Here is an 18,368-nt window from a genome sequence, read left to right on the forward strand (position 1 = left end):
CCAAAACCTATTGTTAGCATACAGTCCCCAAACAGTAAAACCAACTAAAACAAAAGTTTTATTTACTTAAATATTTAACAAAAATTTATTGCAAGATATATTTTTACTGACTTTACAGTTTCAAGGAACATGGTACAAAACATAGTGCCATTAGCTTTGTCTAAACATTAAATAGGTGCAAATACACAAAGATTTAAAAAAAAACAAAGCATACTTTACAACATAAAGTACAGTACTATAAATATAATTTATGTACATTATACATACTCTTAAGACATCAATTTAATATACAGCATATATTGTATTGATTTTGAAACTATTCAGTGCCTTAATAATATTATATTGGAAACTAAGAATTTATTTGCATCATTAGACTTACAGTAAATGATTTCATATCAGGGAGGCCACATTTACGCTAGTTTCTTCCCACCATTCAAAAAGGCAACGTTCCACTTAGGTGAGCATTTACACATATGGTAATAGTTTCCACATGAATATTTCCTTTCCCTTTTATGGTGGTGACTAGAAGAGGGGCTGTAGCGGGATGACAGCAGGGTGTGGGGAAAGCAGGGAAGGGAAGAGTGCATGGGGTAAAGGCGGGAAAGCCAGATGGCTAGGATGAAGAACAGAAGCTGGAATGATGGGCATCTGAGGAGGAGCAACAAAAGTTGGCTGATTCCCAGGACAAAGCCTCGGTCCGACCGGTCCTATTGAAAGTTGAGGTAACGATGTTCTGGTGAGAGCTGGGACTTGGGCCAGAAACTGGTGGTGTGGCTGAAGCACTTTAAAGGTTCCTGCAGCAGCTGCAGGGGCTGCAGTGTGGTGGATTGCGGTTACAGAGGTAGAACACAAGGGCTGCTGCAAAGGCAAAGGCTGCAGAGCTGTGCTGGGGGGCGCGAGGGCAGCTGGAGGGAAGGCAAACTTGACTTTGCTGGCCAGCATGTTTGGTGGTATGATGTGCTGGTAGACCTCACAGGGGAGATTTTTGAATTTGTCATGGTTTTCTATTGGGATCAGTAATGCTTGTTCTGGTAAAGCCAGTGGAGCCAGGATATGCTCTGTCGTTACAAAGGTATGACCACTGACATGTGCTTCTTTGAATGGTAATGGTGGTTGTGCGTTAAGAATTCCTGAATTAAAACGCAGCCACTCAGTTGATGTGTCGTTCACCTTTCCTTGTGGAAGGGCTTCAGTCAGTTCATAGTGACAAAGATATGATTTAGGTTGTGACTGTCTAAAGTTCTTTTCTACATTAGGCACCTTGGAAGGAATTTGCTTTTCATTAATATTTCTATTGTTTTTTGCTTCGTGTTCGAGCAAGGTATTGTTAATTTCTTCCTTTGGAGGGGCACTAGCTATGTCAGAAGATGTGGTGGGTTCACTGGAAACCTCTGGCAATGCACCAGAAGTGGAGACTGTTACTAAATGCTCATTTTCACCAGTGGGCCTGGAAGGAAGGGGACTGCTAGGGGGTAAAGTCAGTTTGTTTTCTGCTTGGTCTGTTTGTTCTGAGTTCCTTTCAACATGTGCAATTTCTTGTGGTTTTATTTCTTCTTTTTTACCTTCACTTATTAACTCATCCTGGTGACATAAGGAAGAATTGCCTTTCATGGGATAACCTGTATTCTCTTTGAGTTCCAAAGCTTCAAACCTGGTGTGGCATCTGTTTCTTTTTCTCCTCCGTTTCCTTTTGGGCTTAAAGGGAGCAGAAGCATGTGGTGGTCCCCAAAATTCCTCTGGTAAATAATTCTGTCGATTTAAACTTTCATCTGAAGAATAGCAATATGAATGTTGTCTACGTTTTCGATAAAATATTTCTGATTCATTAATGAGAGAATTATAACCTCTCTTAACAGCCTGATTTTGACGCGTGCATTTTATGTCATTTTGAAGTACTAAGCATCTGTGATCCTGACTACAGCTTGACATTTTTGCTTTACAACTACAGTAAGTTCTGGAGTATGCTAAACAACGTTTCCCAGAATGCATCATTGTTGGATTGGATCGTTCATTTAAAACAAATGAGTTCTTTATACAGTGATTCTCAGAACTGACATCATTGTTACTATTGTATTCAGTGATCCAGGTTTTACACATTTCTTCCCTTTCACTTGAGTATATAGATGCTGACTTGGGCCGTTTATCAGGTAATTGATGTGAGTCCAATAATTGCTCTACAGCTGAATCTGGCTTTTCTGAAACTGGCTCCAGTAGATTTTTCCTACTCGTATCAGTGCAACTATTTTCTGTTTCCATTTTGAAGTGAGCTTTTGATTCTTTGGTTTTCTCCCCATGATGATGGTGACACAACTTTCTTCTTTTTTTCCTTCTTCTGCTTTTATGAAACCAGTGTTCATGTGTATCTTTCAATTTTGTTTTGTGTTTCTCACGAGTATCATGTTTTATTTGCTTTTTAATAAAATTATGTCTTTTCGTTTTTCTGATCCTACAGGAAATATTTTTATACTTCTGACCCATATTCTCACTTCTTTCAGAATCACAACTAGTGGAGAGAGTGTCTTCACCCAAAAGAGGAGTGACTTGGCTGGATTCATTGCTGCTACCTCTAATGCCATCATCAGTGAGTCCTGCAATAGATTTGTCCTTGCAATCCAAAACTGGTCTCTTGCCAATGTCTTCCCCCTTCTGCTGAGAATAAAGGTCATTTAAGGGCAGCTTGTTTTTCCCTAAATTGTTGTTTAATTTAGTGGACTTAAAGTCAAAACAGAGAGGATTGCAGCTATAGGAAATCGATGGCTGAGTAGTTGTGTAAATGAGCATTTCTGATGGCCACTGAAGAACTGTGGATCCGTCTTTGTTAAGTACAGGTACAAATGGCTCACAAGGTCTCTTACAGAAATCTGATTTTTCTTCTAAGGTGGTATTATCCTCCTCAGAATTTGAAAGGGCCAACATCTCAGGACCATAATTTTTATTTTCAACCCCAACTGTGCATGCGTCATTGTCCTTAACATTTTCTTCTAGGGTAACTTGCAAAGACATGCAGTCATTAGCCTTATCAGGAACTGTGCACTTATTTCTTAACAACTCAGAGCTGTGACCACTCATAGCTACGTCTTCATTAATAACATCTTCCAGTGGTAATTCACCTGTTAATGGTACAGAATTTTGACAATTATCAGCATCAGAAACTAAGGGGAATTGAAACTGGCAAAATGAAGGCAATGATAATGTATCTTTTTCACTAGAATCGTCTTTCATCTCTTGAGTTTGAGCAGTTTCTTTGTAAGTGCACATTCCCTCTGGTGGATGAAGAGAGTTAGCTTTCTCCTCAGGACTCAAAAGCACATCTGTTGGTGAAGATAGTTGAAGATGACAAGCACCAGGGACAAATCTGCTTTTTCTACTTAATCCTTTTTCCACAGAGGCTTCATCATTGTGTTCACAGAAGGCTGCAGCTGAGGACTCCAGCTTCACCGATACTTTCTTTGGAAATGCAAAAGAAAAGCCAATTTTGTGTCTGTGAATTCCCTGGGCTTGATCTCCAAGTTGATTATTTTTTGTATAATTATTTGCACCTTCTGGATCTGTAGCAACAGTGGAAACATCTTTAGTATTCTCTTCACTATGAATCAAAGTATATTTGAAATCTTCCTGGTTATTAACGGAATCCACAACAACTCGTTGGGAAATCTCATTACAATTTTCTCTCACAGTAACAGTTGTTGACTTGAACATGGGGCCACTTCCGGGAGCACTACAAAAGTATCGAAAATTATATTAGATGGGGCACTTTGGGGGAAAAGTATTCAAACTTATTTATCTTGAAAATGTCATTATAATATTTTTTCAGTTTTTTTAACCTTTGTGAAAGAATTACTTTCATATGATGCGACTGCCTTCCTAAGCGTCACAATTACATTTAGTTATTGGTTGCCATTTGGTGTGACATGGAGGTGCTGTTGTGAGGTCACTTTTACAGCTATCTGCTAGCAGCAGTGGCACGGGTACTCCCTGCTCTCAACCAGTGCTTCTTGACCAAGATCGTTTACTCCCATGGTCTTTTTAGAGACATTTTTAAGTATTACAAAATTTTCTAAAATAAAATTACTTTGAATTCACAAATACTTAACATCATTTGTACTATATGGAGAATATGAAAGACTTAAAGAAAAACCCCTCATCGTGCCCTCAGAAGGGCTGGGAATTCACCAACATTTACTGAAACTGTAACATAGGCCAGCCGGCATGCTGTAATGAAAAACTTATGAAGAGATAATACTAGCTTGATGAGAGTTTTGAGTTCTTAGAATTGACATTCTTAATGTTTAAAAAACACCCAGAAATTATAAATGGTAAAATAATATACAGTAAATATAAGATAAATTTAAGAGAAAAGACTGCTTACTTAAATTGTGATTTCTTTTATTTGGAATTTCAGTATACCAAAAAAAGTGAGTTGTGACTGAAAGAATTATACTATCTAGCATGTAAACAAGAAACTACCTAAATACCATCTTTACCCAGATAGAATCATGCTATGAAGAATTGTCCAGCTATTTACAAAGTTAGTTTCTTAGAAGTTATAATTGCTAGATTTTAAAAATTATTTTCTTTAACACAATGGATTATTTCATCACCTTATATTTAAAAACAATACTACTTTTTAGCTGCATATCTTTAGAGTCATCAAATTAATGGGAGAATCTTCTGTGGGTGTGTATGTGCATATATGTATAATGTGAGATATGTACTATATACTAAGGAAAGTAACTTAGATAAGAAGTATTGCTTTTTTGAACATTTCCTATTATTAACTTTAGTTCTTTTAATATCTTAGGGTTTATATTTGCAGATGCTGTTCATTGGACATAAATTACACATGTCCTTTGATTATCTATAGTAGCAATTTTCAACCTTTTTCATCTCATGGCACAAATAAACTAATTACTAAAATTATGTGTCACACCAAAAATTTCATTATATTTTTGCCAACCTGACAAAAATAGGTATAATTTTAATTAATTTATGAAAAAAAAGTAATAGTAATTACCTACACATTTTGCTCCAAAGCAACTTTTTTAAAAAGATTTTATTTATTTATTTTTAGAGAGGGAAGGGAGGGAGAAAGAGAGAGAGAGAAACATCAATGTGCGGTTGCTGGAGGCCATGGCCTGCAACCCAGGCATGTGCCCTGTCTGACTGGGAATTGAACCTGTGACACTTTGGTTCGCAGCCTGCGCTCAATCTGCTGAGCTATGCCAGCCAGGCAAAGCAACTTTTTAAAAAATCAAGTGCCTATACTTTTATACAAGGATTTCTGGTATGAAGAATTAACCAATCAGGTGCAACCTTACTATGTAATGTGACCAATAAGATGCAAATCTATTAAATGACTTTCATATTTGTGGTTCAAGACAAGGAATTCATTCCAGTGGCTTCTGTTGTGTTGGAGGCTGTCATTTTTTTTTATTTTGACAGTCTAAGAGAAGAGAGGCCAGTGTCCCTAAGTGGTCAGTTATTGCATGCTTTAAAAATTCATGGAGTAAGCCAGTTTAAAATTACTGCTCTATAACATAAACTTGCACTTGCATAATTTTTCATTTATTACTATACAGAGTGAAAATATCTGGTTGGTACAATTGGATAGCAATTATATTTTAACAGTTACATATATGATTCCAAATGCATGTACATTTTATTTTGATTTTTCCAAATTTTACATTCCAAGGATTATGTGTGTGTGTGTGTGTGTGTGTGTGTGTGTGTGAATATACCTAAGACTATTCTGTATAAAATAATATTATGTAAAATAGCTTGGTGTTAAATAATACTAAGACAGACTTATGTATCGGGAGGAGAAGGAAAGGGCAGTATAAATGCAGTCTTCTTTTCATACCATTGCTCTGGCTTGAATGGTAAGTTCCAAATTTTAACATTAGAGTTGCTATTAGAAACAGGTCAAAGTGTAACAGTTGTGAAACATCTAACAGTCTAGTGACAATAAACTAATTTTGACCTACTTCTGATATGTACAGCATCTTCCCGACCCTTTAAAAATATAATTAAAATAATTTTAAAAAGTTTTTCCAATTTATGATTAAATAGTTCATCTTAAAACTCCATTTATAACAAAGGTCATAAGATGGTGTTTTGGTCTCTTCTTCAAACAAGTGTTTTTAATTTCTCCATAAAATAGAGTACATTTCAATAAGATAGCTTAAATAGCAGAATAATGTGAAATTTACTTTTCATAAACTAAAATTTTACATTGTGGCTTTTTATTGAAATGTGCATCATTTCAATTGAAATTTCAATTCAATCTAATGTTTAAAGCCCATGGAAAGCTATGAAAATGTGAGTCTTATTCTCTGTACAGAAAAAAATAAATTTGTGTCCTTTATTTCTATGTTTCTTTTTTTACATTTTAAGAAAATTTAACATTTTATTGCACACTCACCATACAGTTTCTTTTCTTAGCTCAGCCAGTTTGTGCAGACGTTGAAGTGCTTTTTCCTGTTTTCTTTCATCTTTCCTCGATTTAGATGCTACATTTCGAGCAAATTCCCTTTGTTTCAGTTCTTTGAGCCTCTATTTAAAAAATATGAAAATGATTAATAGTATTTGGGTCTACAGCAATATTAAAGTTAGTATTGTTTTTGTTATTGGGATTTTCCAATACATCATCTTTGTTTTGACCTTATCTAAGGAAAATGCAATATTTGTGACAACCCATTTCAAACAAAGATATTTTCTTACCCTTTTGGCTTATGAAATGCCATAACATATTACTACCTTATGTTAAAAGATACACCAATGCCTTAGGTAAATTGAAATTGAAAGCTTTCATTTCTGCTTCTTGACTGTTTCCTGACAAAATTCTCTGCCTAATTCAGATGAACTTGTGGAGCCTTGTAAATCCCTAATTTTCAAACATAATTATCTTGTGTATTTCAGTTATACATAGTAAATCTCATCATATTTTCATATCCTGTATATTAGAAAGACATCAGGTAGTTTTATATTTGCTAAGAATAGTAAATGTTTTATGTTAATTCATTAGATAAATGGCCTCTACTAATGTGATTTAAAATAATCCCTTCCCTCAAATATTAGGTGTATTTCCCAAATAATTCAAGATATGACAAGAAAATGAATAGTGTTTTTGTGTAAATTCTTTTTATATTAGATGTATTTTAATTTTTTTAATTTATTCGTTTTTAGAGAGAAGGAGAGGAGGATAGATAGATGATGGATGATGATGATAGATAGATAGGTAATAGATAGATAGATGATAGATAAAGATAGATTTGTTTTCCACATTGGTTAATTCTTGTATGTGCCTTGACCAGGAATCGAACTTATATTGCAAATATGCTTCAATAAACCAAGACATCCTGCCAGGGCCTAGGTTTATTTTTTATCTATATTATGAGGCTCATTTTGAGGCTGAAGGCAAGGAAAAGAGCATGTCAACTTGAACAGAATTGATAAAGAGCCATGCATGTGGCATGATTTCAGAGGCACCAAAGTGATTGTATGCCCCAAATATTTTCACCATAGTCTTTCAGAAACACAGCATATAGGCATTGAACATGCTTAAAGTAATATATTTTTCATGAAGGATCATGTTATTATGCAACTGTAGTATGTTAGAGTCTTAGAGTGAAACTATAAGAGAAAAAATATATATACTAATCATGATTTTATGAAGTGATTGAACAAAGTTTTAATAAATGCCTTGTATATATATATACACACACATTGATGTATACAGAGGTTTAGAACAATGCCTGGTATGTAAAATGATTGCTTAATAAATATTTGTTATTTATATGTGAATCACTTTAGGTCCTTCAAATTAGGAATTTTCCTCCCACAAAAAAAAATAGTAATACTAATAAAATAATATTAGACTCTTACAATCCTGAATTGTATCTACTTAATTTCAACTGCTTAAGCTTTAAATAAAGTTTAATATTTTCATTGATGGGAGTTATATAAAATGTGTATAACTATTTAAAATTATTTTAGAATAATTATTAAAAAACAAAGATATTTTGAGAATGAACACTTGCATTGACATATCTCTGAAGAATGGGTTTATTCAGAGTTTAATTTAGATAAAAGACAGATCATGTCACAAATATCTAACTTGTACAAGTGTTTTATAGACAGTAAAACATCAATATAATTACTTTAATACAATGATTAAAAGCAGCTATAATTTTATAATCTATAATACATTATTTATTGATCATAGAAAAGATCAAGAATTAGAGTATAAGAGGGAAAGAACATTTAAGTTTGGTATAAAGTTTGGTATTCCTAGTCTTAGTCATCACTATTTCCTGAATTCTTGCTGTCATATCAAGACTCATCCAAGAGATAATTATTGAGCATTAGTAAAAGTCTATTAAGTGGCTGGGATTTATTAAAAATTGGAGAAAAATGTTTACCTTTATCTGGGCTATGTCTCTATGTCTGTGACTGTATGTTTGGGCAAGTATGTATAAGTGTACATGCAATTTGAACAAATAAGGAAAAAACACACACAGGAAGGAATACCAGCAATCTATGGCTAAGGCATCTGTATTGTGCTGTATAAAGACAGATGGGATACCCAAAAAATCCCAAGAAAGGCTGCCTGGGAAAAGTATACCTGATTTGAGTCTTGAAGGACATAAAAGATCATGAAGGAATAAGGGTTGGATATTGGAAGTGGGAGGATATGTCAGCAAAAATAAAATAATTTTGTATAAATATAATAATAGGAGCATGCATATTCTAAAAAAAAGCCTATTTAAAGTATGACTGAACAAAGTATATTTGTGGAAGTGATGAAAATTGATGAACTATAGGGTCCAACCAAGTCATAGGGCCCTGACAATCATATGAAATGTGACTAGAAGAAAAATTTCTAGAAGAAACATTTCTAAGGCATAGAGTCCCATGCTAGTGGATGCTTATTCACAAACTCAGGAACATGAACTTCCACTCATGAAGAATGACCTGGTTATAGCCCCCATTGTGTGCACAATTTGCTAGCAATGGAAACAAACACCAAACCCCTCAATATGGCACCATTCACAAGGGCAATCAACGAGTTGCCTAGAGGCAGGTTGATTGTATTGGACAGCCTCCTTCATGAAAAGGGCAGGGTTTTGTTCTTCCTGGAATAGAAGTCAACTCTGAATATAGATTTGTCTTCCCTCCACAAAACGCTTCTGTCAAAACTGCAATTCATGGGCTTACAGAACACTTCATACATCATCACGGTATTCCACACAGCATTGCTTCTGATCAAATAACTCACTTCACAGGAAAGAGTAGGCCTATGCTCATGGAATTCACTGAACTTACTATGTTCCCCACCATGCTTGTTTTCACAGAACAATAAATGGCTTTCTGAAGGTTCAGTTACAGCTCTCTGTAGGTGGAGATACCTGGCCGAGCTGGAGCAAGATGCTCTAGGAGGTTGTATTTCTCTGAATCAGTGTCCAATATATAGTTCTAATTCTCTCATAACCAGGATTGAACGATTCAAAATTCAGGAAGTGGAAATGGAGATGACACCTCTCACTATAACTCCTAGTGATCCACTAGAAAAAATATTGCTTCTTCTGCCACAATATGATGCTCTACTGGCCTAGACATCTTAGTTTCAAATGGGGAAATAATTCCACCAGGAGACACATCAGTGATTAAATCTGCTACCCTGTCATTTTGAGTTCCTCAGGATACTGAATCAACGGGCAAAGAAGGAAGTTACTGTGCTGGACTAGATGACAAATTCTGATTGTCAAGGAGAAAACAGTCTACTACTCCACAATGGAAGGAAGAAAGATTATGTCTCAAATATGAGAGATCCCTTTTGGTGTCTCTTAAAATTACCATGTCATATGATTATACAGTGGAAAACTAGAACAACCCAGTTCAGGAAGTACCCTAGACTCTATAGAAATTAAAGTTGGGTCACCCCACCAAAGAAAGAACCATGGCCAATTCCTGTTTTGCTCAGGAAAAAAGGAATTGATAGTGGAGCAAGTCAGTTATAATACCAACTATGACCATTTGGCTAGTTATAGTTTTACTATGCATGAAAATATGAATATATTCATGTATTCATATAAATTTCTTCTACTTTATCTTTTATTATATAACAGGATGAATTAAATTTGGATCATAGTATTTATGTATTAACTTTTACTTTCTCTAGATCAGATATCTAGAGAAAGATGAACATCATCCGCAGAATTTGATCCTCTTCTGGGGAATGAGTTAGTGAGTTTTCTGGTCATATGCAGGATAGTTATATCATGTTAGGTAGTATGTGTCTGGTTATTGTCTTTATTTGGAGGTAAGTACATCTTAAGGAAATATTCACAGGTGCCAATTTGACAAGGGGTAGGTGTGGTAGTACCTTACATATGTCAAGCTGGCTAGTCTGTAATAGCCAGATATTTAGTTAAACCTCTACCCAGATGTCACTGTGAAAGATATTTTTAGATGAGTTTAATGTTTAAATCAGATGAGTGAATCTGATCACTCATTAAATCTTAGTAAAGCAGACCATCTTCTATAGTGTGGGTGGGCCTCATTAAATCAGTTGAAGGTTTTAAGAGAGAACACCGAAGTTACACAGGAAGAATTCTATTTCCAGACAGCCTTTGAACTTAAGACTGTAACACATCAACTTTTTCCTGGGTTTCCAGCCTGGTGGCCTGCCTTGCAGATTTTGGACTTGAACTTGTCAGCTCCCAAAATTGTGTGAGCCAATTCTTTAAAATTAATCTTTCCCTTTCTCCTTCTCTCTCTCCCTCCATCCCTACCTCTCCCAGTCTCCCTGCTCCTGACTGCCCCCTCCATCTCCCTTCTCTCTCTGTTTTTTTGTTGTTGTTGTTGTTGTTCCGTTTCCCTAGAATCCTGATTAACAGAGAACAGGCTTTTGCCAGTGGATGGGTAGTTACTTGTGATGTTTGTGGTGAACATTGCAAATTGCCTCACTTTATCCATTACATCCTTCTACTTCACTAATAGAATTTAAATACTGAAAGTACAGAAAGGTGTTCAACTAAAATAATAAAAATCTCAGCTTCTAAGTAAATAGGAGTAGCTATGCAACAGTCTTCACTGTTACAATAAACTAATTGAATTATAAACTAATATCTCTGAGAAGGATATCCCTGGGGGAAAAAAAGTAAAGTCTCATTAAAAGAAAAATCCCCTTTCCCTTTTTTTAACCATGATGTTTGCTTCCTACCATCATGTAATTGTGTGTCTTAGGTGGGCAGCAGCTGTCTTTCAACTGTGAGGCTATCAGTCTGACAAAGAAGAACTAGATGCTCAAGCTAGCAGAGAACAAAAGTCCCTGTTCCCTAATAGCATCATTGAATTACTGCATCATCCCAGGAATGATCACCTATCTCATTTGACAGAAAAAAATTATATATAAGCCAAAATTATTTGAGCTTCTCTTACTGGCAGCTGAAATAATCTTATCTTATACATCCACTTACCGGATGTGTGACTGGATAATTCACTCCATATTCTTAGACCCTTGCCTTCCCAGGTGAAGATGCTGACGGTGTCTAAAGATTTTTCTAATTTTCACATTCTGCGATCAATGTTTTTATTGCCATCTTTTAAAATGGGTTTAGTTGGTATTAAATAAACATGTATGTTTAGAACAATAAGAATTGCCTTGTTAAGTGTTTTCCCTACTACAAGTAAATTCATTATTCTTTTCAATTGTTCCAATACTCCTGTTTCTAGTTTTATATTTCTTCATAAGTTAATATATTACCCACTATTACTGCTTCCACAAGCTTAAAATTTTCTGTGAATTCCCAAGAGTTGATTCTATCACAAACTATTTCAATGGCTTTTGAAAAATCTAAGTATGCTTTCTATCTTGCATGGAAGTAATATCCTCAAAGAATTACAACTCAATCACCATCTCTATTTCCTGAATCAATTTAGCTTTCTTGGAAGACAGTATGCAGTGAGTACTATTAGAATGTTAGCAAATATATTTCTTCAAAGACAGTTAAGATATTCTGCTGAATGGTATCACACTTCAATGTGTAATTTCCTTCTAGTCATTATTTAATCAATGACATTATGCTGAGTGAACTCATGGAACACTCTTTTTAAATTTCTTTTCCCATTACTATCATGAATGTGTATCATTTGGACTTCTCTCCGGGCAGCTTTAAAAGAATCTAATCTCTTAATGGCATATCAGATCAGAACAATATCTTTCCCCAAGGCCTCTCATTCTTTAAATTCTATTAACTCAAATTTCTCTTTGTGGACAAAAATTTCACTCTAGTTCTAATATAAAAGTATTTTCAATCTGTATGTGTTATATCTAAAACTGTTATTTTGACCATTCAGTTCATTTTCTTAAGTGCTGAATCAAAAGTGTCTTGCACATTGTAAGTGCTCATGAATACTGTCAGATTAAATTGGCACAGGATGACAGTGATTAACTTTCAAATACAATAGAAGGCTTTAGAAATCTCAGTAAGATTTTAGGTAGTACAGGGAAAGCAATGGAAACTTGAGTGTGAGAAATATTGAAACTTATATTTTAATTTTTTATTTATTTTTATTACTAGTTATTTTTTTTTAGAGAGAGGGGAAGGGAAGGAGAAAGAGGGAGAGAAATATCAGTGTGTGGTTGCCTCTCATGCACTCCCTACTGGGGACCTGGCCTGCAGTCCAGGCATGTGCCCTGACTCAGATTCGAACTGGTGACTCTTTGGCTCCCAGCCCACGCTCAAACCACTGAGCTACACCAACCAGGGCTTCACTTGAATTTTTAAAAAATGAAAAATAAAACTTGATTGGCCAGAAATTAAAGAATAGTTAAGAATTATGATACAAGAAAGACAAAACACCCAATTATAAAATGGACAAAAGACTTGAACACACACTTCTCCAAGGAGGACAGAGATCCCAGAGACATGAAGAGATGCTCAGCATCACTAGCCATCAGAGAAATGCAAATTAAAACCACAATGAGATATCACTTCACACCAGTCAGAATGCCAGCATAAACAAACCAACAAATAAGTGTTGGAGAGGATTCAGAGAAGAGAGAACCCTAGTGTTCTGCTGGTGAGAATGCAGACTGGTGCAGCCACTGTGAAAAACACTATGGAATTTCCTCAGAAAACTAAAAATGGAACTTCCTTTTGACCCAGCAATTCCACTTCAGGGGTTATACCCTAAGAGCCCTGAAACACCAATCCAAAAGAACCTATGCACTCCAATGTTCATAACAGCACAATTTATGATAGCCAAGTGCTGGAGGCAACCTAAGTGCCCATCAGCAAATGAGTGGATCAAAAAACTATGGTACATTTATACAATGGTATTCTACACAGCAGAGGAAATGAAGGAGCTTATACCCTTTGCGACAGCATGGATGAAACTGGGGAGCATTATGCTAAGTGAAATAAGCCAGGTGGTGAGGGACAAATACTATATGATCTCATCTTAACTGGAACATAATCAACAAAAGAAAAAAGCAAACAAAATATAACCAGAGTCATTGAAATTAAGAACAATCTAATAATAGCCAGAGGGGAGCAGGGAGGGGACAATGGGGAGAAGGGTTTTCAGGAACTACTATAAAATACACATGGACAAAACCAAGGGGGAGGGTGGAAGCAAGGGAGGGAGGTGGGTTTGGAGGGTGTGTGCGGGGAGGGGTGGGGAAAAAATACAGACAACTGTAATTGAGCAACAATAAAATAATTTAAATTAAAGAATTTTGATACAATTTCATAAGAAAATATTTAAGCTGCTGTTATCAATAATAGTAAAAGTTATAAAATATTAGAATCATTGTTATATTATAATCATATTTAAAAACATGCTAATACGTTTACAAAATATTCAACTATATGTGCATCTATAACAATAAATGCCACAAAATACATGTATAGCTCTATTATCAAATGGATCTGTATCTATGGGGAAAAATGCCAGAAAATACACAAAATGTTAAAGATATTTCTCTTTTTAAGGTAAAATAAGAAGAATAGTAGTTTTAGTTTCCACAGTATGGTATTTTTCCATTTTTTTCTTATTAATATGTTTTATCTTAAGAAGATTTTTTAAATTTAAATTTGAAATATAAAAATGATGTGTATTTAAGAATTTTAACAGAAATTACCATCTTTTGGGTTTTCCAATCATATATTTCTATCTATGGCTCAATAAGAAACCAAATTGTTCCAAACATTCAAAGCTTCTGAACATGCATAAGCAAATAAAAAGGATAAAATCAATCTGGTGAATTTTTAAGTAGTATATGATTTTAACACATAAAACACATAAAATACTTGTGGACTGGTTAATATTTTTATGAGCTGTGTTGTATAACTATAGTGTGAAAATAATATATAGTGACTGTAGTAACAGTTGTCTGTGGGAAATACAATATTAAGTTACATAAGTATATTATTTTATTCTTATTTTCTGTCAAAATATTTTTATACATAGTTTCAAAGATTTACAATTTATTATATAGTACAGTCATTGTGAGTAAAAGGTTAAAATATTTTCTCTTTCTCTGTGGAGAAATTTAACCTTTGTGAAATGTTATAGCTTTGTTTCTTAAACATGTAATGAAAGTGGACTATCAATTGTGTTATCAGGTGATTTTGCTTATGGTTGAGAATAAGTCCTGTTTGGCAAATTGCATTTGAACTAAAGAGAATGTGAAGAATGTATTAACTCTTGGTGGGAAGCCATAACTGGTGACTTCCCTGTGTACAAACCAGGTTTGTCCCTTGCTGGGGACAGTTATACCCATGGAAACTTCTGCAAAAGGTACCAGTGCCTTTTTGTGAGATGAGGCTTTGAAGCCATAGTGGTTCCCACAACCACACATATGTCTTCTCTTTTCTCTCTGAAACTAAATAGTAACTTAGAAAGACAAAGGAAAGGGGCCCAGAACTAATGTGGGAATGTGAGGACTCCTGCTGGGGAGAAAACATCTAGAGTTAGATGCTGGCTTTCAAAGTCAAATAATCATTCAAATATGTAAGTGTGGCAGAATGAACGAGGGAAATACATATTAAAATCACAATTAGATACTGTGTCACACCACCATGGCTAAAATCACAAAAATAACATCGTCAAGGATGTGAAGAAATTAGAACTCATGCCTATTGCTGTTGGCAATGCAAAATGGTGCAGCCACAGCTGAAACAGTTCTTCAGATCTTCAAAAATTAAACACATAATTACTTTGTGACCTAGCAATTTCATTTCTAGGTATATACCCAAATTGTTCAAAAACAGATATCCCAACAAGCACTACTGAAAATGTCCATAAGGTGGAAAGCCCACATGTCCATCAATAATATATCAACAAATTGTGTTACATATATACAGTGGGGTATTATTCAGCCCTAAAAAAGAATGTGCAACATGGATGTACTTCAAAGACATTATGCTAAGTGAAAGAAGCCAACCATGAAAGCTCACATTTTATATTATTCCATTTATGTAAAATATCCAGAACAGCAAAATCCACAGAGATAGAAAGTAGAGTTTCCAGGGGTGGAGTGAAGGAGGAAATGAACAGTGACTATAAGAAAGGTTTAGGGTTTATTTTGGGGTGATAAAAATGTTTCAGAATTAGATATGGTAGTAACACAACACTGTGAACGTATGAATGTCACTGAATTGTTCATTTTATTATGGCGAATCCTATATGATGTGACTATCACCTGAAAAACAAAATGTGCAGCAATGTTCCCACATTGTTAAACATAGTCATCATTTTATCTAAGTATTTCTTTAATCAATTAAACCAAAATGAGTTCTCTCCAAGACTCTCAAACAAAATTGACAGTTGGGGCATTTTAGAAAGGAAGAGGAAGGAAGAATATGAAAAAGTAATAAAAGACTGAAAAAAACTTTATTTTTTGTCCTACTCATTGATTTAGTAAAATCTGATCTATTTAAAATTATTGGCCTTGAAATTGTTTTGTTTCAATAAATCAGTATTGTACATTCCAGAGGATTGCTTTTGACTAAAACAGTTGCAAAAATTGCATAGACTCTTGGCATAATCCTATCCAGAAGCAACTTCAGGCTAAAGAGTACAGCTCTCTCATGCCTTTGAAGAGACAGACCCCCAGCCAGTGTAACTCACAATGCTGGAGGTTGAAGAAATATCTAACAAGAGCTGTAGGGCTTTCTTGGAGGGTTTCAGGAGACTCCTGAGAATTGCAGACATAAAAGGAACTTTATTTTTAATTTAATCTTTATTGTATTTTTTTCCATTACCATTTAGTCCCCTTATATACCCCCTCACTACAATCCCCAAGCTGGTGTCCAGAGTCCGTCCTTCTTTTTGCTCAATCCTTCCACCCACCAACCTCCTCCTGCATCTAGCTGTCACCCTGCTCTCCATCTATGAGTCTGTTTCTGTTTTGCTTTTAGTTCAATTTGTTCATAGACACCACATGAGAGTGAAATCACATGGTGTTTTTCTTTCCCTGACTGGCTTATTTCACTTAGTGTAATATTCTCCAGGTCCATCCATGCTGTTGCAAAGGGTAAATTTTTCTTTCTTTTTATGGCTAAGTAGAATCTCATTGTGTAAATATCTCATAGTTGTTTTATCCACTCATCTACTGATGGCCACTTAGGCTGCTTCCATATCTTGGCGATTGTAAATAATGCTGCAATGAATGAAAGGGTGTTTATGTTCTTTTGAATTGTTTTAGGTTCCTTTGGACACATTCCAAGAAGTCAGATCATTGAGTCAAAAGGCAGATCCAATTTTAATATTTTGCAGAATCTCCATATTGCTTTCCACAGTGGCTGCAGGAAGGTACATTCCCACCGATAGTGCAAAAGGGTTCCCCATTCTCCACATCCTTGACAGCACTTGTTTGTTGATTTATTGATGACAGCCATTCTGACAGGTGTGATATGATATCTCATTGTGGTTTGAATTTGCATTTCCCTGATGTTTAGTGACAGTGAGCATCTTTTCATATGTCTATTAGCCATCTGTGTGTCTTCTTTAGAGAATTGTCTACTCAGGTCCTTTGCCAATTTTTTAATTGGGTGGTTTTTTTGTTGTTGTTTTTTTTTTGGTGTTGGTGAATATATTCAGTGTATTAGTGAATACCTTCTTCAGTTCTGTGGGTTGTCTTTTTATTTTGTTGATGGTTTCCTTTGTTGTGCAAAAACATTTTAGTTTGATATAGTCCCATTTGTTTATTTTTTCTTTTGTTTCCCTTGTCTGAGGAGATATATCCAATAAAAAATTTCTATGGGCAATGTTCCAGATTTTTCTGCGTATGTTTTGTTCTAAGAGTTTTATGGTTTTGGGTCTAGCATGTAAGTCTTTGATCCATTTTCAAGTTATTCTTGTGTGTGGTATAAGGTGGTAGAGTTTCATTTTTCTGTGTCAATCTGTCTAATTTCCCCAACCCCATTTACTGATCAAACTATCTTTAGCCCATTGTATGTGCTTGTTTCCTCTCTAGAATATTAATTGATTGTAAAGATGTTGCAAATCAATAAATGTGATTCACCACATAAAATGAATGATAAGCTTTTGACAAAATCCAGCACCCATTTATGATCAAAACTCTCAGCAAAGTGGGAATAGAGGGGACATACCTAAAAATAATAATAAAGGCTATATATGACAAACCTACTGCCAGTGTGATACTCAGTGGGCAAAAACTACAAGTGTTCCCCTTAAGATAGATAACAAGACAGGGATATCATCCTCTTTCACCTCTCTTATTTAACGTAGTACTGGAAGTCCTAGCCACAGCAATCAGACAAGAAGAAATAAAAGGCATCCAAATTTGAAAGGAAGAAAAACTTTTTATTTGCAAATGACATGATACTGTACATAGATAACCCCCAAAATCCCACCAAGGAATTACTATAACTGATAAAGGAATTCAGCAAAGTAGCAAGGTACAAAATTAATATCCAGAAATAAGGAACTTTATGCACTACCACTTTGTTCTTAAAAAATGTGGGATCTCCTTAGGAGGCTCCATTTCATTTTTAGTTAAACACATTACTGTCACATTCCAATGAAATTGGAATTGAAGGTATATGAAGGAATTGTCCAATATAGGTTTTGATATGCTTTCAACATTAGTTCTCCCTATATATTTATGTCACTGTTTTCAAATCTATGAAGAGTTGGTATTTATAATGGAGAAATTATGAATTGGGGGAGATTTCAAGAGTAGAATTTGGCCTCATTATTTGCTATTGTGTTCCTTTCCCTGTTTGTATAATAGAGAATAAAACACTTATATAAAAGCATATAGGATTTTTACCACTTAATAAATATATTTTTCTCTTCTTTATCTTAACCCTACAGTTAAAAAGTAGAATTCA

General features: G+C 34.9%; 1 protein-coding gene across 1 annotated transcript in view; it reads right to left on the reverse strand.

Annotated features, from left to right (window-relative positions):
- Positions 1-277: 277 nt before the first annotated feature.
- The window catches only part of ZNF804A (zinc finger protein 804A), a 250,909-nt gene continuing 232,818 nt past the window's right edge, over positions 278-18,368 (reverse strand). The window contains exons 3-4 of the mRNA XM_045859580.1: positions 6,422-6,552; positions 278-3,718 (exon numbers count right to left, since the gene is read on the reverse strand). Of these exons, the coding sequence (XP_045715536.1) occupies positions 523-3,718; positions 6,422-6,552 (3,327 nt within the window). The 3' untranslated portion in view covers positions 278-522. The remainder of the gene's footprint in view (positions 3,719-6,421; positions 6,553-18,368) is intronic.

Source organism: Phyllostomus hastatus, unplaced genomic scaffold, assembly GCF_019186645.2.
Source record: "Phyllostomus hastatus isolate PE091 unplaced genomic scaffold, TTU_PhHast_1.1 phas_contig_1, whole genome shotgun sequence".
In the NCBI taxonomy this organism is placed as follows: domain Eukaryota; kingdom Metazoa; phylum Chordata; class Mammalia; order Chiroptera; family Phyllostomidae; genus Phyllostomus; species Phyllostomus hastatus.